Source organism: Ranitomeya imitator, chromosome 2, assembly GCF_032444005.1.
Source record: "Ranitomeya imitator isolate aRanImi1 chromosome 2, aRanImi1.pri, whole genome shotgun sequence".
NCBI classification, from domain to species: Eukaryota; Metazoa; Chordata; class Amphibia; order Anura; family Dendrobatidae; genus Ranitomeya; species Ranitomeya imitator.
In genome coordinates this window covers 19,709,987-19,735,888 of record NC_091283.1, presented here as the reverse complement: position 1 = coordinate 19,735,888, position 25,902 = coordinate 19,709,987, and the positions used below count along the sequence as shown (strand labels likewise).

Sequence of the window (25,902 nt, the reverse complement as noted above, 5' to 3'; positions counted from 1 at the left end):
TGTCGTGTTTCGGTGTTACATTGTCGTGTTACATTGTCGTGTTTCGGTGTTACATTGTCGTGTTACATTGTCGTGTTTCGGTGTTACATTGTCGTGTTTCGGTGTTACATTGTCGTGTTTCGGTGTTACATTGTCGTGTTTCGGTGTTACATTCTCGTGTTTCGCTGTTACATTCTCGTTTTGCATTGTCGTGTTTTGGTGTTACATTGTCGTGTTTTGGTGATACATTCTCGTGTTTTGGTGTTACATTGTCGTGTTTCGGTGTTACATTGTCGTGTTACATTGTCGTGTTTTGGTGTTACATTCTCGTGTTTCGGTGTTACATTGTAGTGTTTCGGTGTTAAATTGTCGTGTTTCGCTGTTACATTCTCGTGTTGCATTGTCGTGTTTTGGTGTTACATTCTCGTGTTTCAGTGTTACATTGTCGTGTTTCGATGTTACATTGTCGTGTTTCGGTGTTCCATTCTCATGTTTCGGTGTTAAATTGTCATGTTTAGGTATTACATTGTAGTGTTACATTGTAGTGTTTCGGTGTTACATTGTCGTGTTACATTGTAGTGTTTCGGTGTTACATTGTAGTGTTACATTCTCATGTTTCGGTGTTACATTGTCGTGTTTTGGTGTTACATTGTCGTGTTTCGGTGTTACATTCTCGTGTTTCGGTGTTACATTGTCGTGTTTCGATGTTACATTGTCACGTTTCGGTGTTACATTCTCATGTTTCGGTGTTACATTCTTGTGTTACATTCTCGTATTTCGGCGTTACATTGTAGTGTTTCGGTGTTACATTGTCGTGTTACATTGTAGTGTTTCGGTGTTACATTGTCGTGTTACATTGTAGTGTTTCGGTGTTACATTGTCGTATTTCGGTGTTACATTCTCGTGTTTCGGTGTTACATTGTAGTGTTTCGGTGTTAAATTGTCGTGTTTCGCTGTTACATTCTCGTGTTTCATTGTCGTGTTTTGGTGTTTTATTGTCGTGTTTTGGTGTTACATTCTCGTGTTTCAGTGTTACATTGTCGTGTTTTGATGTTACATTGTCATGTTTAGGTATTACATTGTAGTGTTACACTGTAGTGTTTCGGTGTTACATTGTCGTGTTACATTGTAGTGTTTCGGTGTTACATTGTAGTGTTACATTCTCATGTTTCGGTGTTACATTGTCGTGTTACATTCTCATGTTTCGGTGTTACATTGTCGTGTTTCGGTGTTACATTGTCGTGTTTCGGTGTTACATTCTCGTGTTTCGGTGTTACATTGTCGTGTTTCGATGTTACATTTTCACGTTTCGGTGTTGCATTCTCATGTTTCGGTGTTACATTCTTGTGTTACATTGTACTGTTTCGGTGTTACATTGTTGTATTTCGGTGTTACATTCTCATGTTTCGGTATTACATTGTCGTGTTACATTGTAGTGTTTCGGTTTTACATTGTAGTGTTACATTGTAGTGTTACATTGTAGTGTTTCGGTGTTACATTCTCATGTTTTGGTGTTACATTTTTGTGTTACATTCTCGTGTTTCGCTGTTACATTCTCGTGTTTCGGTGTTACATTGTAGTGTTTCGGTGTTACATTGTAGTGTTTCGGTGTTACATTCTCATGTTTCGGTGTTACATTGTCGTGTTACATTGTAGTGTTTCGGTGTTACATTCTTGTGTTACATTGTCGTGTTACATTGTAGTGTTTCGGTGTTACATAGTAACATAGTAACATAGTTAGTAAGGCCGAAAAAAGACATTTGTCCATCCAGTTCAGCCTATATTCCATCATAATAAATCCCCAGATCTACGTCCTTCTACAGAACCTAATAATTGTGTTGCATTCTCATGTTTCGGTGTTACATTCTTGTGTTACATTCTCGTGTTTCGGTGTTACATTGTAGTGTTTTGGTGTTACATTGTCGTATTTCAGTGTTACATTCTTGTGTTACATTGTCGTGTTACATTGTAGTGTTTCGGTGTTGCATTCTCATGTTTCGGTGTTACATTCTTGTGTTACATTCTCGTGTTTCGGTGTTACATTGTAGTGTTTCGGTGTTACATTGTCGTATTTCAGTGTTACATTCTCGTGTTTCGGTGTTACATTGTTGTGTTACATTGTAGTGTTTCGGTGTTGCATTCTCATGTTTCGGTGTTACATTCTTGTGTTACATTCTCGTGTTTCGGTGTTACATTGTAGTGTTTTGGTGTTACATTGTCGTATTTCAGTGTTACATTCTTGTGTTACATTGTCGTGTTACATTGTAGTGTTTCGGTGTTGCATTCTCATGTTTCGGTGTTACATTCTTGTGTTACATTCTCGTGTTTCGGTGTTACATTGTAGTGTTTCGGTGTTACATTGTCGTATTTCAGTGTTACATTCTCGTGTTTCGGTGTTACATTGTCGTGTTACATTGTAGTGTTTCGGTGTTGCATTCTCATGTTTCGGTGTTACATTCTTGTGTTACATTCTCGTGTTTCGGTGTTACATTGTAGTGTTTCGGTGTTACATTGTCGTATTTCAGTGTTACATTCTCGTGTTTCGGTGTTACATTGTTGTGTTACATTGTAGTGTTTCGGTGTTACATTCTCATGTTTCGGTGTTACATTCTTGTGTTACATTGTTGTGTTGCGGTGTTACATTGTAGTGTTTTGGTGTTACATTGTCGTGTTTCGGTGTTACATTCTCGTGTTTCGGTATTACATTGTCGTGTTACATTGTAGTGTTTCGGTGTTACATTGTCGTATTTCGGTGTTACATTCTTGTGTTACATTGTTGTGTTGCGTTGTATCGCAGTCTTCTTTGTACGTTTGCAGTGCGCAGACTTCGCCGCGCCGTTATCTTGTTGATTTTCGTCGTCGTCTTCCAGAGTCGCTAATGGAAATGTTTTCTGTTTAATGACTCTGAAATCCTGTTTGTAATTAGATGTGGGAATTGCTGATACTTGGTAACAGATGATCCTGGAATAATAATATGAGTGATGCTACAGCGAGGCCTCAATTCTCCCAAATCTACATCATTTTTCATCTTATTGACATGGCGGGCGTGCCGAGAACAAAGCGGCGCCAAACACCGACTCTAGGATACTCTGTGCCCACAGTGATCACTTCACTTTATCTCTCCTCCTGTGATTATTTCTTCTTGTTTTCATATCTTTCCCCTGAGATCACAACGTGGAGGCAGCGCGATCTAGCACTGACACCTTTCCCATAATTCTCAAGGCACAGAAATCCACAGCTCATACTGGGAACCATTTACACCTGAAGCGAGAAGGGTTAATGGATCCATTGATGATCATTTTGTCTACACCTTCTGCAATCTAAGAGTTTGTCAAAATCGGAGCAGTCTCGCTTCGCTTCAAAGTGCTCTTTTTTTTCCGCTGACCCTCAGCCTTGCATTGCTGATGTTGATCTGACGTCTCCTCAATTACAGACGTTCACAGACTTGTAAATGGCCCCATTCACTATTATAGGGGCGAGCGCGACCCATGAGAAACACTGACCTGGGAATGAGCCCTCCACAGCAGCACAGAGTATTACAGAGAAAAGTGTGCGGGCAGCGTCACCGCCGCACGTGCCGAGGCTGCTGAGATTAGGACTGCGTGCCGCAGAGTAACCAGGAGACCAAACCATCAGAGGAACGACTAATGGTTACAATCAACGTACAGATCCCCTACATCTTATGGCTACTGTTACATGGGACTGCGGGCAAAGGAGACCGCTATCACTGAGGTGTCTGATGATACATAGGACTGCAGGTGACATCTACTACATTATCTGTACTCAGGGTTATCACTGTGTTATCTGTGGTGTTACATGGGACTGCAGGTGACATCTACTACATTATCTGTACTCAGAGTTATCACTGTGTTATCTGTGGTGTTACATAGGACTGCAGGTGACATCTACTATACATTATCTGTACTCAGGGTTATCACTGTGTTATCTGTGGTGTTACATAGGACTGCAGGTGACATCTACTACATTATCTGTACTCAGGGTTATCACTGTGTTATCTGTGGTCTGTGGTGTTACATAGGACTGCGGGTGACATCTACATTATCTGTACGCAGAGAGTTATCACTGTGTTATCTGTGGTGTTACATAGGACTGCAGGTGACATCTACTACATTATCTGTACTCAGGGAGTTATCACTGTGTTATCTGTGGTGTTACATAGGACTGCAGGTGACATCTACTACATAATCTGTACTCAGGGAGTTATCACTGTGTTATCTGTGGTGTTACATAGGACTGCAGGTGACATCTACTACATTATCTGTACTCAGGGAGTTATCACTGTGTTATCTGTGGTGTTACATAGGACTGCAGGTGACATCTACTACATTATCTGTACTCAGAGAGTTATCACTGTGTTATCTGTGGTGTTACATAGGACTGCATGTGACATCTACTACATTATCTGTACTCAGAGTGATCACTGTTATCTGTGGTGTTACATAGGACTGCAGGTGACATCTCATGAACTCTCAGTCGAGGGGTTCAAGAGAGGCCTGGATGTCTTCCTGGAGCAGAACAATATTGTATCATACAGTTATTAGGTTCTGTAGAAGGACGTAGATCTGGGGATTTATTATGATGGAATATAGGCTGAACTGGATGGACAAATGTCTTTTTTCGGCCTTACTAACTATGTTACTATGTTACTATCTCGTACATTATCTGTACTCAGAGAGTGATCACTGTTATCTGTGGTGTTACATAGGACTGCAGGCGACATCTACTACATTACCTGTACTCAGAGAGTAATCACTGTTATCTGTGGTGTTACATAGGACTGCAGGCGACCTCACACATAGGCCTGTAGAGTTTATGAACTCCTTAGACACCTCCCTTTCCATCTATAAGCCATATGCTCCATTTCTGTCTCTCCGTGACAGTGTGTCGGTCCCGCGCTTTGCTCCACCTCTGCTTCTGTGTAGAGGAATCGGCTTATTTGTCATTATGCTTAATTTTCACGTACGGCGCTGAAGTAAAGGCCAAGGGATGTAGGCCGGGAACACAGCTGCACTCGCGGCACATTTAATTGCCTCTCCATCCTCAACCTCATTTATCTTCATTTCTTCCCAATTATAGCAAATTATCAATAGTCTCTGTAGCACCGGAATCTTAATCCCTTTTCTTCGGGCCGCATTAGTCGGTGGCAGATGAATTCTTGGATGGCGCCGGCCGGAGATGCCGCGTTCTTCCACCTCTGGCAGATGGTGCCGCTCACAAGAAATGGGACGGAGCATTTGGAATTTGTTCCCGGCTCCGGATTTGGGATTCAAGCTGTCAATATATTGTCAAAACATAATCACGGCGTCCAGCACTTCTAACACGGCGATTACTGGGGAGAATAGCAAGATCCAAGCTTTACATGGAAACAATGTCTGTGGTTTGTAACAATTTGTTTGTTGGAAAATGTAAATATTAATTAAAAAAAAGTCTAAATATAGAAGAACCTGCAAGTATGATAGAAAAGCAGGTGTGCGATTTAAAGGGACAGTGTCCAGACTGATATGAAGAGTTCTAGAACTTTTGACTTGGTCCCCAACTTTTGCCATTTTGCTGCAGTCTCGGTTCGCTCAGCTTAATCTTTGAAAAGTGGTCGAAGCGTCTCAGAGGAGGCAGAAATGTAGCGCGGTCCCTGACCGGAGGAACATGTCTGGCGGTGGTGCACGGCGCTACAATGTGGCACGTCCTACTCCAGCGCACCCTTCATCAAGACTTGGATGCAAACGTCAGATTTGATGTATCGAGATCTCTACTTGCTGTTAATGAATGGAAACATTCTTGTTTATACCCAGGAGGTGAAAACTCCTTTAATAACTGTGTCTCACAGTTAAGTTTACTTTCTATGGTGTTCAGTCTAGACGAGCCTCTGTGTGCTGAACATTGGTGCGAATCTGCAGTATAAGGCTCATTGTGATTGCAGCTCTGGAGGTGACTGCAGAATTAGAGCCTTTTCCTGGTGGGTAGTTCTTCTTTCCTTTGTCCTTTTGGGCTAGAAATGGGAGAATATTTCTTAATATTTTCTTAGAGAATGTTTGTTTTTGTTTTTTTTCCCTTTCTTATACTAAGATCAGAGAAAAATGCATAGCTGAGCTCACCGAGAAGTGAGTTGCAGCTCTGGATGTGATTGGAGTATGAAGGATGTAATGTTACAGTAGTTCAGGTCATGTAAGACCATCCGAGATGGGCGCAATTACGAGTGCAGCTCTGCATGAAAATAGAGGATAGATTTAACGAATGTAGATTATGGCAGGTATAAAGATACATTTATAAGAGGACTAGATGGTGGCCCGATTCTAACGCATCGGGTGTTCTAGAATATATATTCATGTATGTATATATCAGCCACATAGTATATAGCACAGTTCACATAGTATATAGGAGCCATATAGTATATAGCAGACAAATACTACGTGGCCTGTGCTATATACTATGTGGCTGCTATATACATACATATTGTAGAATACCCGATGCGTTAATACAGGCCACGCAATATATAACAGTGGCCACGTACTATATAACACAGCCCACGCAGTATATAGCAGCCACGCAGTATATAACACAGGCGACGTAGTATATAACACAGGCCACGTAATATATAGCACAGCCCACGCAGTATATAGCAGCCACGTAGTATATAACACTGCCCACGTAGTGTGTAACACTGGCCACGTAATATATAGCATAGCCCACATAATATATAACACATGCCACATAATATATAGCACAGCCCACGCAGTACATAACACAGCCACATAGTATATAACACTGCCTATGTAGTATATAGCAGCCACGCTGTATATAACACTGCCCACGCAGTATATAAAAGTGGCCACGTAATATATAGCATAGCCCACATAATATATAAGCCACATAATATATAGCACAGCCCACGCAGTACATAACACAGCCACATAGTATATAACACTGCCTAGGTAGTATATAGCAGCCACGCGGTATCTAACGCAGCCCACGTAGTATACAGCAGTGTGGGCACCATATCTCTGTAAAAAAATAGTTACATACTCACCCCCTGGGATCCACCGAAGCTCCGGCGATACGCGCGGCTACCGCCATCTTCCGTTCCCAGGACGCATTGCGAAATTACCCAGAAGACTTAGCGGTCTTGCGAGACCGCTAAGTCTTCTGGGTAATTTCACAATGCATCGCTGGGAACTGAAGATGGCGGCAGGTGTGAGCGGCTCGGCGGACTACGGAGGGTGAGAATAGCAGGTTTTTTGTTTTTTTTATTATTTTTAACATTACATTTTTTACTATTGATGCCGCATAGGCAGCGTCAATAGTAAAAAGTTGGGGACACACAGGGTTAATAGCAGCGGTTACTGAGTGTGTTACCCGCAGCATAACGCGGTCCGTTACCGCCGACATTAACCCTGTGTGAGCGGTGACTGGAGGGGAGTATGGAGCGGGCGCCGGGCAGTGACTGCGGGGAGTAAGGAGTGGCCATTTTCTTCCGGACTGTGCCCGTCGCTGATTGGTCATGGCTGATTTGCTGCGACCAATCAGCGACTTGGATTTCCATGACAGACAGAGGCCGCGACCAATGAATATCTGTGACAGAAAGAAGGACAGACGGAAGTGACCCTTAGACAATTATATAGTAGATAATTGTGAGTGCAGCTCTGGAGGCCACTGGTGCATAAAATGGGAAGTGACTGTCGTTTAGATTGTGGCTAGTATAGCATAGAAAATATGACCAGCTTTTTTGTGCAGCTTCAGAAGTGACTAGAGTAGAAGATGTGACTATTATGACTATTATAGGACTGAATATAAGGGGAGAATTTTGAATGCAGCTCTGGATGTTCCTGATTTTTAAGATAGGGTATTTAGCTCTGGTAGTGAGTATAGGAAAGCATACAGGACAGAATTGTGACTGCAGCTCTGGCAGTAACTGGAGTATGACATCTAATTTGAATGTCACTTAGTTTATGACTAGAAGACGACAAGATGAGAGCAGAATTGTGATTACAGCTCTGGCAGTAACTGAAGACCATCAGATTGAGTGCAGCTCTGGATGTTACTGGAGCACGTGACACAATATAGCTTTGTGTCCTGTATGGTGGGAGTTTCTGAGAAACGAGGGTCCTGCCCTTGGGCGGCCGTCAGGTGCTAAGCTGCTGCTTTTCTGACATCTTGTCAGTTTGTCTGTTTTTTTTCCTGCTCGGTTTTCTCCTTTTTGTTTCAATGTTTCTCTTCTTTTTTTTTTTAAAGTTTGGACATTCGCTGAAATTTTCAGCTTTTCATTACATGATTATTAAAAGATTACTTCACCTCGGCAGTGACAGACATATTTTTTAAGTATGACTGACTGATGGACAGACTGGGAATTGCAGAATTAATGGGCACATTTCAATGCTTTGGCAAAGGCTTCGCAGTAATTACATCTCTCAACCACTTGATACATTTTTGGATCCGTCCCAGTAAAACCATCACTGAGGCTTTTTCCAATCTGACACTTTAACCTGTTATAAATCAGCGCTCCCGTCAGCGGCCGAATCCTGCCTGGAACACCCGACGTAAAGGGGCTTCTGACGGGGGGCTGCGAGGAAGAATCTCTTCAAATACTTATTGGTCTTTGCTCATTAAAACGTGTAGAAAATAAGTATCTGCTGATTCCACCTCCATGATGGAGCCAGGAAAGTCGCCGTGCTTCCATCATTGGAGGATGTGTCATCAGTCTCCGAATCCCCTGAAGCTGTCATAGCGGTGGTCGTCTCGTGGTTGCGTCTCGTGGTTGCGTCTCGTGGTTGCGTCTCGTGGTCGCGTCTCGTGGTCGCTTCTCGTGGTCGCGTCACTGCACTGTGAATGGAGCAGATTGTGGCACACAGGCGCCAATGCGGACCACGGTCACTGCCTGGATGGATGACGTGGCGCCCGTCCACCATAGGGACTAATGCAATATATCGCACGCGGTGTGCTGGCATTGTGTATAGGCTCGGTATACCAGCGCGCCATTTTTTGTTCTTTCTTGTATAGGTCTTACACACTGGCCCCACAGTCATGGCCTCCGTGGGGAGCCCATTATATCATCGGCTGGGATAATCTTTTCTCTGATGACCCCACATTGAGTGTAAAAGACGACACTTTCCAGAATACAAATCCCTGGTTCAATCTGTGCAGATGATGAACAAGCAGCGAATGCAGTGAGATTTCACCTTTGAGGGTGCAGAATTGCGAGTGCTGCTCTGCGGTGTAATCTGCAGTGTGCATAGTGACTGTATGTAGTCTGCGCTTTTCCTCTCCAGGGGGCAGTAGCTTTCCTGTATCGCCTCTTTCGACACTTTGCGTGTCCTTGTAGGTATTTTTTGGGGGGTCTCTGGATTTTTCTCTTTATTCTGCAGAGAACGCTGAATTTTAATTTCCACTCTTGTGTTGAAATGCGCAGAGCCCACGGCTCCGTCTGCACGAGGCTTCCAGGCTATTAAGCTCTTCTGAATATTCCCTGCACCTGTCCGGATCATATATCTCCGCTGTCACAGAACATATGGACAGTAAATAGTGTTTCTCCAATAACACGGATAATTCCGGGAGTGCGGCGCTCGAGTCACCTTCATCTCATTTATTGGCTTTGATTTATGGACTCGAAGCACAAAAAACTTGGAAACCTGATGTTCCAAATGCAAAATAAATCTGCGCTTTACCTTCCTCTAAAAAAGACCCTTGTAGTGTTCTCCATAGACGCCATGCTGTGTGGGGGAGGGGAAGGTATATCGGCGTTTCAGGGGCTGACACCCATTGTGTCTGCCGTACATCCTCCATGTTTAATCTTCATGCACAATGTTATTCTCTGACCTGACCTGAGTATCTGTATCTGTGGGGTCTTAGGTATCGGCATAAGTAACCGGGTACATAAGAAAGGAGCGTAAACTGCACCTTTTGCTTTGATGACTGCTTTGCACACTCTTGGCATTCTCTTGATGAGCTTCAAGAGGTAGTCACCGGGAATGGTCTTCCAACAATCTTCCCTTCCTTGATGACCTCACGTGAGCCGGGTTGTGGGATGTTATGAAATTCCCTACATATGAGATATCTTTGCCTCTGAAGATTACAGATGTTGGAGATTGGTAACATATTTTTTGTTTTTTATCCTTTCCATAGATGGTTAACTTGACGTGGCTGGTATCAGCAATCTGACCACTATTGATTTGGGGCTTCTAAGCTTATGTCCCAGTAACAAGAAAATAAGCATATTCTTCCCTTATTAGTCCTTAAATTGAAAATGTTTGTCTCATCAATTTCAGATCTAGACCAACCCCAATATTCATAACTTTCCATCGATGCCCAACCATCCACTGTAAAAATGTTCTGATGAAAGAAAGCTCATCCTGGAGAGCACAATAGGTATCCTGCGTTAATTATTTGCTCACACCAGGGAGTCTTGGCTTGAAAGTGAACTTGAATGGCTAAATCTTCCAATTAACTCTTCCTATTTTAATTGGTTTCCTCACCCCTTAGCTATACGGAATTTCCCATATGTCAACTGGGCAATTCTATTTCCAAGAGACTTAGAATGGAAACTCTTTTTTTTCCTTCTAGAAATTCTGTGACAGAGCGGAGGAGGGTGAATGCCCCCTCACTGGAGTTTCTTTATGGATTTTAATGTTTTCTATGACAGATGTCACCTGCAGTCCTATGTAACACCACAGATAACACAGTGATAACTCAGAGCACAGATAATGTAGTAGATGTCACCTGCAGTCCTATGTAACACCACAGATAACAGTGATAACTCTGTGTACAGATAATGTAGTAGATGTCACCCGCAGTCCTATGTAACGCCACAAATAACACTGTGATCTCGCTGAGTACAGATAATGTAGTAGATGTCCCCTGCAGTCCTATGTAACCCCACAAATAACACAGTGATAACTCTCTGAGGACAGATAATATAGTAGATGTCACCTGCAGTCCTATGTAACACCACAGATAACACAGTGATGACTATCTGAGTACAGATAATGTAGTAGATGTCCCCTGCAGTCCTATGTAACCCCACAAATAACACAGTGATAACTCTCTGAGGACAGATAATATAGTAGATGTCACCTGCAGTCCTATGTAACACCACAGATAACACAGTGATGACTATCTGAGTACAGATAATGTAGTAGATGTCACCTGCAGTCCTATGTAACACCACAGATAACACAGTGATAACTCTGAGCACAGATAATGTAGTAGATGTCACCTGCAGTCCTATGTAACACCACAGATAACATAGTGATAACTCTCTGTGTACAGATAATGTAGTAGATGTCACCTGCAGTCCTATGTAACACCACAGATAACACAGTGATAACTCTGAGCACAGATAATGTAGTAGATGTCACCTGCAGTCCTATGTAACACCACAGATAACACAGTGATAACTCTGAGCACAGATAATGTAGTAGATGTCACCTGCAGTCCTATGTAAAGCACAGCACTCTTGTTAGGGTGTAGGTGCAGCCATTGCTGTTCAGTCTCCTGTTTGGTGCTGTCACCCTGTCGCTGGGCACAGTCATTTAGGATGTTGCTTGTGATTTATAGTAATGGCGGCTCCCGCTGCATTTTTGGACTTTTTTACTGTAACCCTCGAGTGGGGTAAATTTTACTTTCGTCTTTCTGAGCGGATGATGAGTGGGATTTGTTTTTGTTTTTTTTGCTTCTTTACTTGATATTGAATAAAGAAATATTCTCATTGCCGGCTCCTTCTGGGATTCGATGCGCGGACGTGAACGGCATGATATACTCGCGACTAAATTCTGGTAGATAAAAGGCGTCAGATTGCGGGTGACAGCTGAACACGTCGTTCGCTCGCTCGGTGCGTTACATCCCAGCGTTCCGCTCGCGTTTTACTGTCTGATTGTGACCGTCTCGTTTTCCTCCTTTGAAATCCATAATGAGCCTCGGATCTGTGTGAGAGTTTAGTAGCGGCTCAGTGTTATAATGTGGGTGACATAATCGCCCTGCTGAGCCCCCGAAGAAGGGGCTGCGCAGCCCTCGCTGGAGACCATTGGGTGATATGAGAAGGGACCGGATAGATATTGAATGTTTTTCCCAATGGAGCCTCCACTTCTGTCATTGTACTCCAGTAACGTTGGAAACAGTCAGCAAGAATGTAGACCGATATCCCCTCAATCATCTACAGGGTGCTGTCATAAGTGTACAGACTCGGCTGATGTCACCTCCTATAGAGAGATCTGAGCAGACGCTGGACACGCAGGGAATGCTGGGAGATCTCCGCTCTGAATACAACTTTGGACCACATTAAAGTGATACTCCTAAAATGTAAAATCCATAGGACAGATGATAACTGATGTCTGGGAGTCCAATCATTGTGACCCCCCACCATCCTGAGATCGGGGACCATAGGAGCCCCCGTTATTACGAGCAGCCTCATCGTCACTGGATTCAGCGGGGGTCGAGCATGCTGTCTCCATTCATAAGTGCAGAGCACAGCTCCTTGACTTCAGAACCCCGATCTCGGGATTATGGGGCGTCCCAACAGTTGGACCCCCCAGTTAATTAGTAACTTCTCCCCTGTCCTTGGATAGGGGGTAATTTAATATTATGGGAATGACCCTTTAACCCTTGGGTTTCCACAACTTCTGTACCTTGTCTCCATTCTTGAAAACAATCCGCTTTGGAATATACTTTTCTCACACCTCCTTGTGTTGATGACGCGAGTCCTTCTTCCAATTCTTGGACAAAAAAAATACGACTGTTTTTCCAGCTTTCCAAAAATGAATATCTGAGACGACTCAAGCAACACTGGACGGTGCCCGGCCGTGGACCCCAGCCGGCCGGTGGGCACCACACAATAGTGATGGAGCCGAGAGAAGTCCTCCTAAAGAATCTAAATCCTTTATTTCATGGAGTTAAAGACCCAAGGAGAGAATCCAGTCATTATATGGTTCTATCGCATCGCCTACGCGTTTTGAACCAATATTATTCTGTGGTTTCTCATCATGGCACAAAGTATTTCACAATGAGTAAATGGAGCTGGCGAATAAAAAAGAATCTTGCTGCATTCACTCATTATTCTTTGTGAAATACCTTCTGCCACGATGAAGAACCACAAGATGACGTTGATCGCAGTATGATGGCATTCTCACCTGGCATCTTTCTGTATTTTATCCATATTGGATTGTATCTTCATGAATTAAAGGGTTCAGACACATTTTCTTCCAATCCATCTATGTTCCAGGCTCTGGATTGGGATGAGACTGGAGGAACACGTCGCCCTGACCAAGACTGGTGAGATTCAGAGAAGAAGCGCCAGGATATTACATAGAGGGTTGTTTTGATGTTTTGGGACATATGAGATGAAGCCCCTTTAAATGTTATAAAGTTTAGATTCTGTCCCGATTATTAATCTAAAGAGCAAACGAGAATCTCCAGTGTAACCGAAGTCAGGTCTGCAGTGTCGGATCTTTGCGTTTTCTTTCCTAAAATCGTCTTCTGATTCAAAAACGTTGGTTTTTAAAGTCCCAAGAAAATTGGGGCCAAGACTCCCTCAACCACAAGACCCCATTTAGTAAGGAACCCCTCAGCTTTTGACACTGGACCTTTCTGCGGTGTTACCCCCTAAGATAATGAGTGGAGAATTCTAGAGTTGGTAGATGATGTATCAGGCGGATGTCTGGGGAATTCTCTGGATACAGTTGTATCCTCTCGGGGAGAACATGTACATGTAGCAGGAGTGCGGCCTCTGGATGCAATGTATCAGGCGGATGTCTGTGGAATCCTCTGGATACAGTTGTATCCTCCTCTCGGGGAGAACATGTACATGTAGCAGGAGTGCGGCCTCTGGATGCAATGTATCAGGCGGATGTCTGGGGAATTCTCTGGATACAGTTGTATCCTCTCGGGGAGAACATGTACATGTAGCAGGAGTGCGGCCTCTGGATGCAATGTATCAGGCGGATGTCTGTGGAATCCTCTGGATACAGTTGTATCCTCCTCTCGGGAGAACATGTACATGTAGCAGGAGTGCGGCCTCTGGATGCAATGTATCAGGCGGATGTCTGGGGAATCCTCTGGATACAGTTGTATCCTCTCGGGAGAACATGTACATGTAGCAGGAGTGCGGCCTCTGGATGCAATGTATCAGGCGGATGTCTGGGGAATTCTCTGGATACAGTTGTATCCTCCTCTCGGGGAGAACATGTACATGTAGCAGGAGTGCGGCCTCTGGATGCAATGTATCAGGCGGATGTCTGGGGAATTCTCTGGATACAGTTGTATCCTCTCGGGGAGAACATGTACATGTAGCAGGAGTGCGGCCTCTGGATGCAATGTATCAGGTGGATGTCTGGGGAATCCTCTGGATACAGTTGTATCCTCCTCTCGGGAGAACATGTACATGTAGCAGGAGTGCGGCCTCTGGATGCTATGTATCAGGTGGATGTCTGTGGAATTCTCTGGATACAGTTGTATCCTCCTCTCGGGAGAACATGTACATGTAGCAGGAGTGCTGCCTCTGGATGCAATGTATCAGGCGGATGTCTGTGGAATCCTCTGGATACAGTTGTATCCTCCTCTCGGGGAGAACATGTACATGTAGCAGGAGTGCGGCCTCTGGATGCAATGTATCAGGCGGATGTCTGTGGAATCCTCTGGATACAGTTGTATCCTCCTCTCGGGAGAACATGTACATGTAGCAGGAGTGCGGCCTCTGGATGCAATGTATCAGGTGGATGTGTGGGGAATCCTCTGGATACAGTTGTATCCTCCTCTCGGGGAGAACATGTACATGTAGCAGGAGTGCGGCCTCTGGATGCAATGTATCAGGCGGATGTCTGTGGAATTCTCTGGATACAGTTGTATCCTCTCGGCGAGAACATGTACATGTAGCAGGAGTGCGGCCTCTGGATGCAATGTATCAGGTGGATGTCTGTGGAATCCTCTGGATACAGTTGTATCCTCCTCTCAGGAGAACATGTACATGTAGCAGGAGTGCGGCCTCTGGATGCAATGTATCAGGCGGATGTCTGTGGAATCCTCTGGATACAGTTGTATCCTCCTCTCGGGGAGAACATGTACATGTAGCAGGAGTGCGGCCTCTGGATGCAATGTATCAGGTGGATGTCTGGGGAATCCTCTGGATACAGTTGTATCCTCCTCTCGGGAGAACATGTACATGTAGCAGGAGTGCGGCCTCTGGATGCTATGTATCAGGTGGATGTCTGTGGAATTCTCTGGATACAGTTGTATCCTCCTCTCGGGAGAACATGTACATGTAGCAGGAGTGCTGCCTCTGGATGCAATGTATCAGGCGGATGTCTGTGGAATCCTCTGGATACAGTTGTATCCTCCTCTCGGGGAGAACATGTACATGTAGCAGGAGTGCGGCCTCTGGATGCAATGTATCAGGCGGATGTCTGTGGAATCCTCTGGATACAGTTGTATCCTCCTCTCGGGAGAACATGTACATGTAGCAGGAGTGCGGCCTCTGGATGCAATGTATCAGGTGGATGTGTGGGGAATCCTCTGGATACAGTTGTATCCTCCTCTCGGGGAGAACATGTACATGTAGCAGGAGTGCGGCCTCTGGATGCAATGTATCAGGCGGATGTCTGTGGAATTCTCTGGATACAGTTGTATCCTCTCGGCGAGAACATGTACATGTAGCAGGAGTGCGGCCTCTGGATGCAATGTATCAGGTGGATGTCTGTGGAATTCTCTGGATACAGTTGTATCCTCTCGGGGAGAACATGTACATGTAGCAGGAGTGCGGCCTCTGGATGCAATGTATCAGGTGGATGTCTGGGGAATTCTCTGGATACAGTTGTATCCTCTCGGGGAGAACATGTACATGTAGCAGGAGTGCGGCCTCTGGATGCAATGTATCAGGCGGATGTCTGGGGAATTCTCTGGATACAGTTGTATCCTCTCGGGGAGAACATGTACATGTAGCAGGAGTGCGGCCTCTGGATGCAATGTATCAGGTGGATGTCTGGGGAATCCTCTGGATACAGTTGTATCCTCCTCTCGGGAGAACATGTACATGTAGCAGGAGTGCGGCCTCTGGATGCAATGTATCAGGTGGATGTCTGGGGAATCCTCTGGATACAGTTGTATCCTCCTCTCGGGGAGAACATGTACATGTAGCAGGAGTGCGGCCTCTGGATGCAATGTATCAGGTGGATGTGTGGGGAATCCTCTGGATACAGTTGTATCCTCCTCTCGGGAGAACATGTACATGTAGCAGGAGTGCGGCCTCTGGATGCAATGTATCAGGTGGATGTGTGGGGAATCCTCTGGATACAGTTGTATCCTCCTCTCGGGGAGAACATGTACATGTAGCAGGAGTGCGGCCTCTGGATGCAATGTATCAGGCGGATGTCTGTGGAATTCTCTGGATACAGTTGTATCCTCTCGGCGAGAACATGTACATGTAGCAGGAGTGCGGCCTCTGGATGCAATGTATCAGGTGGATGTCTGTGGAATCCTCTGGATACAGTTGTATCCTCTCGGCGAGAACATGTACATGTAGCAGGAGTGCGGCCTCTGGATGCAATGTATCAGGCGGATGTCTGTGGAATTCTCTGGATACAGTTGTATCCTCCTCTCGGGGAGAACATGTACATGTAGCAGGAGTGCGGCCTCTGGATGCAATGTATCAGGTGGATGTCTGTGGAATCCTCTGGATACAGTTGTATCCTCCTCTCGGGGAGAACATGTACATGTAGCAGGAGTGCGGCCTCTGGATGCAATGTATCAGGTGGATGTCTGTGGAATCCTCTGGATACAGTTGTATCCTCCTCTCGGGAGAACATGTACATGTAGCAGGAGTGCGGCCTCTGGATGCAATGTATCAGGTGGATGTCTGGGGAATCCTCTGGATACAGTTGTATCCTCCTCTCGGGAGAACATGTACATGTAGCAGGAGTGCGGCCTCTGGATGCAATGTATCAGGTGGATGTCTGGGGAATCCTCTGGATACAGTTGTATCCTCCTCTCGGGAGAACATGTACATGTAGCAGGAGTGCGGCCTCTGGATGCAATGTATCAGGCGGATGTCTGTGGAATCCTCTGGGTACAGTTGTATCCTCCTCTCGGGAGAACATATACATGTAGCAGGAGTGCGGCCTCTGGATGCAATGTATCAGGCGGATGTCTGTGGAATCCTCTGGATACAGTTGTATCCTCCTCTCGGGGAGAACATGTACATGTAGCAGGAGTGCGGCCTCTGGATGCAATGTATCAGGCGGATGTCTGTGGAATCCTCTGGGTACAGTTGTATCCTCCTCTCGGGAGAACATGTACATGTAGCAGGAGTGCGGCCTCTGGATGCAATGTATCAGGTGGATGTCTGGGGAATCCTCTGGATACAGTTGTATCCTCTCGGGGAGAACATGTACATGTAGCAGGAGTGCTGCCTCTGGATGCAATGTATCAGGTGGATGTCTGTGGAATTCTCTGGGTACAGTTGTATCCTCCTCTCGGGAGAACATGTACATGTAGCAGGAGTGCGGCCTCTGGATGCTATGTATCAGGCGGATGTCTGGGGAATTCTCTGGATACAGTTGTATCCTCCTCTCGGGAGAACATGTACATGTAGCAGGAGTGCTGCCTCTGGATGCAATGTATCAGGCGGATGTCTGTGGAATCCTCTGGGTACAGTTGTATCCTCCTCTCGGGAGAACATGTACATGTAGCAGGAGTGCGGCCTCTGGATGCAATATATCAGGCGGATGTCTGTGGAATCCTCTGGGTACAGTTGTATCCTCCTCTCGGGAGAACATGTACATGTAGCAGGAGTGCGGCCTCTGGATGCAATGTATCAGGCGGATGTCTGTGGAATCCTCTGGATACAGTTGTATCCTCCTCTCGGGGAGAACATGTACATGTAGCAGGAGTGCGGCCTCTGGATGCAATGTATCAGGCGGATGTCTGTGGAATTCTCTGGATACAGTTGTATCCTCTCGGGAGAGCATATACATGTAGCAGGAGTGCGGCTTCTGGATGCTATGTATCAGGTGGATGTCTGTGGAATTCTCTGGATACAGTTGTATCCTCCTCTCGGGGAGAACATGTACATGTAGCAGGAGTGCTGCCTCTGGATGCAATGTATCAGGTGGATGTCTGTGGAATCCTCTGGATACAGTTGTATCCTCCTCTCGGGAGAACATGTACATGTAGCAGGAGTGCGGCCTCTGGATGCAATGTATCAGGCGGATGTCTGAGGAATCCTCTGGATACAGTTGTATCCTCCTCTCGGGGAGAATATGTACATGTAGCAGGAGTGCTGCCTCTGGATGCAATGTATCAGGCGGATGTCTGTGGAATCCTCTGGATACAGTTGTATCCTCCTCTCGGGGAGAACATGTACATGTAGCAGGAGTGCGGCCTCTGGATGCAATGTATCAGGCGGATGTCTGTGGAATCCTCTGGGTACAGTTGTATCCTCCTCTCGGGAGAACATGTACATGTAGCAGGAGTGCGGCCTCTGGATGCAATGTATCAGGCGGATGTCTGTGGAATCCTCTGGATACAGTTGTATCCTCCTCTCGGGGAGAACATGTACATGTAGCAGGAGTGCGGCCTCTGGATGCAATGTATCAGGCGGATGTCTGTGGAATTCTCTGGATACAGTTGTATCCTCTCGGGAGAACATATACATGTAGCAGGAGTGCGGCTTCTGGATGCTATGTATCAGGTGGATGTCTGTGGAATTCTCTGGATACAGTTGTATCCTCCTCTCGGGGAGAACATGTACATGTAGCAGGAGTGCTGCCTCTGGATGCAATGTATCAGGCGGATGTCTGTGGAATCCTCTGGATACAGTTGTATCCTCCTCTCGGGGAGAACATGTACATGTAGCAGGAGTGCGGCCTCTGGATGCAGTGTATCAGGTGGATGTCTGGGGAATCCTCTGGATACAGTTGTATCCTCCTCTCGGGGAGAACATGTACATGTAGCAGGAGTGCGGCCTCTGGATGCAATGTATCAGGTGGATGTCTGAGGAATCCTCTGGATACAGTTGTATCCTCCTCTCGGGGAGAACATGTACATGTAGCAGGAGTGCTGCCTCTGGATGCAATGTATCAGGAGGATGTCTGTGGAATTCTCTGGATACAGTTGTATCCTCCTCTCGGGAGAACATGTACATGTAGCAGGAGTGCGGCCTCTGGATGCAATGTATCAGGCGGATGTCTGGGGAATCCTCTGGGTACAGTTGTATCCTCCTCTCGGGGAGAACATGTACATGTAGCAGGAGTGCTGCCTCTGGATGCAATGTATCAGGTGGATGTCTGGGGAATTCTCTGGATACAGTTGTATCCTCCTCTCGGGAGAACATGTACATGTAGCAGGAGTGCGGCCTCTGGATGACTCTAGAAAATGGTGAGGAACAGTGGAGAGACTGAATGGAGCGGACGCTGATGAACCCCATGTGAGGGCCTTCTTGTAGGGCTTGACTTCATTATTTCCATCTTCTCCTTCTGTTCCAGGTGGAAGTGAATCTTCGTGGGATAAGGAGAAGCTCCAGTCTCCGATCTCCACCGGAGGGTCTCAGCACGTTCTCGGACACATCACGCTGTCAGGACAGTCCGCCATCGGAGGAGGTGCACATCCATTAAGTCCTCTCCAGCAAAATCACCTACTATCCAACAGTATGTATCCAGGGACAGTAGAGAGCAGCACCTGGTGTGCCCCGTCCTTACCTCCACCTCACCCCCAGAGCTGAAGTCACCATTCTGGAGGATTGCTGGGAGTCATTCTAGGCTGCACGACCCCATGTCCTCCTGCTGGTTCAGTGTCTGCACAAATCTAGCAAATTACTGCACATTATAAGAGAGCAGCCAAGATCTTAGAAAAAGTCCACGAAACCCCCAGCAGGATTGACACTGCAGCTCTGGAGGTGACTGGAGTAGGACAAGAGCTGTAACTTAAAGGGCCAGTCTAAAGGAAATCTAGCCAATTGTATGAATTAGGTTTGTAACTTTTGGGTCTCGGTTAAGAATTTATCATTTTGAATATCCATGCTTGCTGTCAGTGAATGACAGAAACTCCTCCTGACCTGTTCATTCTGACATCTGAACGTCGGTCTGTGGAGTCGGATGGGTAATCCTCTGAGCCAAACACAGCGACCGCAGAAAGCCCCTTCTGTGCGGACCGCCAGTCTAATGCCGCTTCTCTATACCGATACATTGTAACAGACCATTGGTGGCAGCGTAAGCTCTCTGGTAATTACCGAGGGGCGGCCGGTGACTTCGGAAATCACCGACACGATCCAATATCACCGGGAAGTGACCAATCAGCTCAATGGGAGAACAAAATGAGGGTGGCTCCCCGGTCCAGCACCTCACCGTCACCGGTGAAACCCAAACCGTCCATGTGTGTGGCTGACTGCTATTGTAAGGGTACGGGCACCTTTATACTCCAGTCACATCCAGAGCTGCAATCTTAGTTCTGCTGTACTATGTTATATTCCAGTCACATCCAGAGCTGCAATACCAGTTCTGCTGTATTATGTTATACTCCAGTCACATCCAGAGCTGCAATCCCAGTTCTGTCCTGTGTTATGCTCCAGTCACATCCAGAGACTAGAGAATAGTGAATCTATATATATGAGGCATCGTGATTACTCGCTAATCCCGCCCCCCTGCACAGTAGCTCCGCCCCACCACATCACCACACATAATCCTGCCCCCCATCCCATTACCACACATAATCCCGTCCACACACATTACCACACCAAGCTCCGTCCCCACACATTACCACACGGTGCTCCGTCCACACACATTACCACACGAGGCGCCGTCCACACACATTACCACACGATGCTCCGTCCCCACACATTACCACACGAGGCTCCATCCCCACACATTACCACACGATGCTCCGTCCCCACACATTACCACATGAGGCTCCATTACCACACGAGGCTCCGTCCCCACACATTACCACACGATGCTCCGTCCCCACACATTACCACATGAGGCTCCGTTACCACACGAGGCTCCGTCCCCACACATTACCACACGAAGCTCCGTCCCCACACATTACCACACGATGCTCTATCCCCACACATTACCACACGATGCTCCGTCCCCACACATTACCACATGAGGCTCCGTTACCACACGAGGCTCCATCCCCATACATTACCACACGAGGCTCCGTCCCCACACATTACCTCACGAGGCTCCATCCCCACACATTATCACACGATGCTCCGTCCCCACACATTACCACATGAGGCTCCGTCCCCACACATTACCACATGAGGCTCCGTCCCCACACATTACCACACGATGCTCTATCCCCACACATTATCACACGATGCTCCGTCCCCACACATTACCACACGATGCTCCGTCCCCACACATTACCACATGAGGCTCCATCCCCACACACTACCACACGATGCTCTATCCCCACACATTATCACACGATGCTCCGTCCCCACACATTACCACACGATGCTCCGTCCCCACACATTACCACATGAGGCTCCATCCCCACACACTACCACACGATGCTCTATCCCCACACATTATCACACGATGCTCCGTCCCCACACATTACCACACGAGGCTCCGTCCCCACACATTACCACATGAGGCTCCGTCCCCACACATTACCACACGAGGCTCCGTCCCCACACATTACCACACGAGGCTCCGTCCCCACACATTACCTCACGAGGCTCCTTCCCCACACATTATCACACGATGCTCCTTCCCCACACATTACCACACGATGCTCCGTCCCCACATTACCACATGAGGCTCCATCCTCACACATTACCACACAATGCTCCGTCCTCACACATTACCACACAAAGCTCCGTCCCCCCACATTACCACACAAGGCTCCGCCCCCACACATTACCACACGAGGCTCCGTCCACACACATTACCACATGAGGCTCCGTCCTCACACATTACCACACAAAGCTCCGTCCACACACATTACCACACGAGGCTCCGCCCCCACACATTACCACACGAGGCTGCATCCTCACATATTACCACACGAGGCTCCGTCCCCCCACATTACCACACGAGGCTCCGTCCTCACACATTACCTCACGAGGCTCCTTCCCCACACATTACCACACGAGGCTCCGTCCCCACACATTACCACATGAGGCTCCGTCCCCACACATTATCACACGATGCTCCGTCCCCACACATTACCACACGATGCTCCGTCCCCACACATTACCACATGAGGCTCCATCCTCACACATTACCACACGATGCTCCGTCCTCACACATTACCACACAAAGCTCCGTCCCCCCACATTACCACACAAGGCTCCGCCCCCACACATTACCACACGAGGCTCCGTCCACACACATTACCACATGAGGCTGCATCCTCACATATTACCACACGAGGCTCCGTCCCCCCACATTACCACACGAGGCTCCGTCCCCACACATTACCACACGAGGCTCCGCCCCCACACATTACCACACGAGGCTCCGCCCCCACACATTACCACACGAGGCTCCGCCCCCACACATTACCACACGAGGCTGCATCCTCACATTACCACACGAGGCTCCGTCCCCCCACATTACCACACGAGGCTCCGTCCTCACATATTACCACACGAGGCTGCATCCTCACATATTACCACACGAGGCTCCGTCCCCCCACATTACCACACGAGGCTCCGCCCCCACACATTACCACACGAGGCTGCATCCTCACATATTACCACACGAGGCTCCGTTCCCCCACATTACCACACGAAGCTCCGTCCCTGCACATTACTACATGAGGCTCCGTCCCCGCACATTACCACACGAGGCTCCGTCCCCGCACATTACCATACGAGGCTCCGTCCACACACATTACCACACGAGGCTATGTCCCCACACATTACCACACGAGGCTCCGTCCCCACACATTACCACACGAGGCTCCGTCCTCACACATTACCACACGAGGCTCCGTCCTCACACATTACCACACGAGGCTCCGTCCCCACACATTACCACACGAGGCTCCGCCCCCACACATTACCACACGAGGCTCCGCCCCCACACATTACCACACGAGGCTCCGCCCCCACACATTACCACACGAGGCTGCATCCTCACATTACCACACGAGGCTCCGTCCCCCCACATTACCACACGAGGCTCCGTCCTCACATATTACCACACGAGGCTGCATCCTCACATATTACCACACGAGGCTCCGTCCCCCCACATTACCACACGAGGCTCCGCCCCCACACATTACCACACGAGGCTGCATCCTCACATATTACCACACGAGGCTCCGTTCCCCCACATTACCACACGAAGCTCCGTCCCTGCACATTACTACATGAGGCTCCGTCCCCGCACATTACCACACGAGGCTCCGTCCCCGCACATTACCATACGAGGCTCCGTCCACACACATTACCACACGAGGCTATGTCCCCACACATTACCACACGAGGCTCCGTCCCCACACATTACCACACGAGGCTCCGTCCTCACACATTACCACACGAGGCTCCGTCCTCACACATTACCACACGAGGCTATGTCCCCACACATTACCACACGAGGCTCCGTCCCCACACATTACCACACGAGGCTCCGTCCCCACACATTACCACACGAGGCTCCATCCCCACACATTACCACACGAGGCTCCATCCCCACACATTACCACACGAGGCTCCGTCCCCACACATTACCACACGAGGCTCCGTCCACACACATTACCACACGAGGCTCCGTCCCCACACATTACCATATGAGGCTCCGTCCACACACATTACCACATGAGGCTCCGTCCCCACACATTACCACACGAGGCTGTGTCCCCACACATTACCACACGAGGCTCCGTCCACACACATTACCACATGAGGCTCCGTCCTCACACATTACCACACAAAGCTCCGTCCACACACATTACCACACGAGGCTCCGCCCCCACACATTACCACACGAGGCTGCATCCTCACATATTACCACACGAGGCTCCGTCCCCCCACATTACCACACGAGGCTCCGTCCTCACACATTACCTCACGAGGCTCCTTCCCCACACATTACCACACGAGGCTCCGTCCCCACACATTACCACATGAGGCTCCGTCCCCACACATTATCACACGATGCTCCGTCCCCACACATTACCACACGATGCTCCGTCCCCACACATTACCACATGAGGCTCCATCCTCACACATTACCACACGATGCTCCGTCCTCACACATTACCACACAAAGCTCCGTCCCCCCACATTACCACACAAGGCTCCGCCCCCACACATTACCACACGAGGCTCCGTCCACACACATTACCACATGAGGCTGCATCCTCACATATTACCACACGAGGCTCCGTCCCCCCACATTACCACACGAGGCTCCGTCCCCACACATTACCACACGAGGCTCCGCCCCCACACATTACCACACGAGGCTCCGCCCCCACACATTACCACACGAGGCTCCGCCCCCACACATTACCACACGAGGCTGCATCCTCACATTACCACACGAGGCTCCGTCCCCCCACATTACCACACGAGGCTCCGTCCTCACATATTACCACACGAGGCTGCATCCTCACATATTACCACACGAGGCTCCGTCCCCCCACATTACCACACGAGGCTCCGCCCCCACACATTACCACACGAGGCTGCATCCTCACATATTACCACACGAGGCTCCGTTCCCCCACATTACCACACGAAGCTCCGTCCCTGCACATTACTACATGAGGCTCCGTCCCCGCACATTACCACACGAGGCTCCGTCCCCGCACATTACCATACGAGGCTCCGTCCACACACATTACCACACGAGGCTATGTCCCCACACATTACCACACGAGGCTCCGTCCCCACACATTACCACACGAGGCTCCGTCCTCACACATTACCACACGAGGCTCCGTCCTCACACATTACCACACGAGGCTCCGTCCCCACACATTACCACACGAGGCTCCGCCCCCACACATTACCACACGAGGCTCCGCCCCCACACATTACCACACGAGGCTCCGCCCCCACACATTACCACACGAGGCTGCATCCTCACATTACCACACGAGGCTCCGTCCCCCCACATTACCACACGAGGCTCCGTCCTCACATATTACCACACGAGGCTGCATCCTCACATATTACCACACGAGGCTCCGTCCCCCCACATTACCACACGAGGCTCCGCCCCCACACATTACCACACGAGGCTGCATCCTCACATATTACCACACGAGGCTCCGTTCCCCCACATTACCACACGAAGCTCCGTCCCTGCACATTACTACATGAGGCTCCGTCCCCGCACATTACCACACGAGGCTCCGTCCCCGCACATTACCATACGAGGCTCCGTCCACACACATTACCACACGAGGCTATGTCCCCACACATTACCACACGAGGCTCCGTCCCCACACATTACCACACGAGGCTCCGTCCTCACACATTACCACACGAGGCTCCGTCCTCACACATTACCACACGAGGCTATGTCCCCACACATTACCACACGAGGCTCCGTCCCTCCACATTACCACACGAAGCTCCGTCCCCACACATTACCACACGAGGCTCCATCCCCACACATTACCACACGAGGCTCCATCCCCACACATTACCACACGAGGCTCCGTCCCCACACATTACCACACGAGGCTCCGTCCACACACATTACCACACGAGGCTCCGTCCCCACACATTACCATATGAGGCTCCGTCCACACACATTACCACATGAGGCTCCGTCCCCACACATTACCACACGAGGCTGTGTCCCCACACATTACCACACGAGGCTCCGTCCTCACACATTACCACACGAGGCTCCGTCCCTCCACATTACCACACGAGGCTCCGTCCCCACACATTACCACACGAGGCTCCGTCCAAACACATTACCATACGAGGCTCCGTCCCCCACACATTATCACACGAGG

General features: G+C 48.2%; 1 protein-coding gene and 1 long non-coding RNA gene across 5 annotated transcripts in view; one reads left to right on the top strand and one right to left on the bottom strand.

The window, feature by feature from the left end:
• The window catches only part of LOC138661428 (uncharacterized), a 239,302-nt gene that overhangs the window by 35,773 nt on the left and 177,627 nt on the right, over nucleotides 1–25,902 (bottom strand). The window lies entirely within an intron of this gene.
• The window catches only part of DACH2 (dachshund family transcription factor 2), a 446,534-nt gene that overhangs the window by 291,387 nt on the left and 129,245 nt on the right, over nucleotides 1–25,902 (top strand). The window contains exon 4 of one of the 3 annotated variants that reach the window (XM_069746105.1): nucleotides 19,455–19,616. The exons of 1 other annotated variant lie outside the window; for it this stretch is intronic. In XM_069746105.1, coding sequence (XP_069602206.1) covers nucleotides 19,455–19,616 — 162 coding nt within the window. The remainder of the gene's footprint in view (nucleotides 1–19,454; nucleotides 19,617–25,902) is intronic. One more of the 3 variants, XM_069746106.1, reaches the window with a different exon arrangement.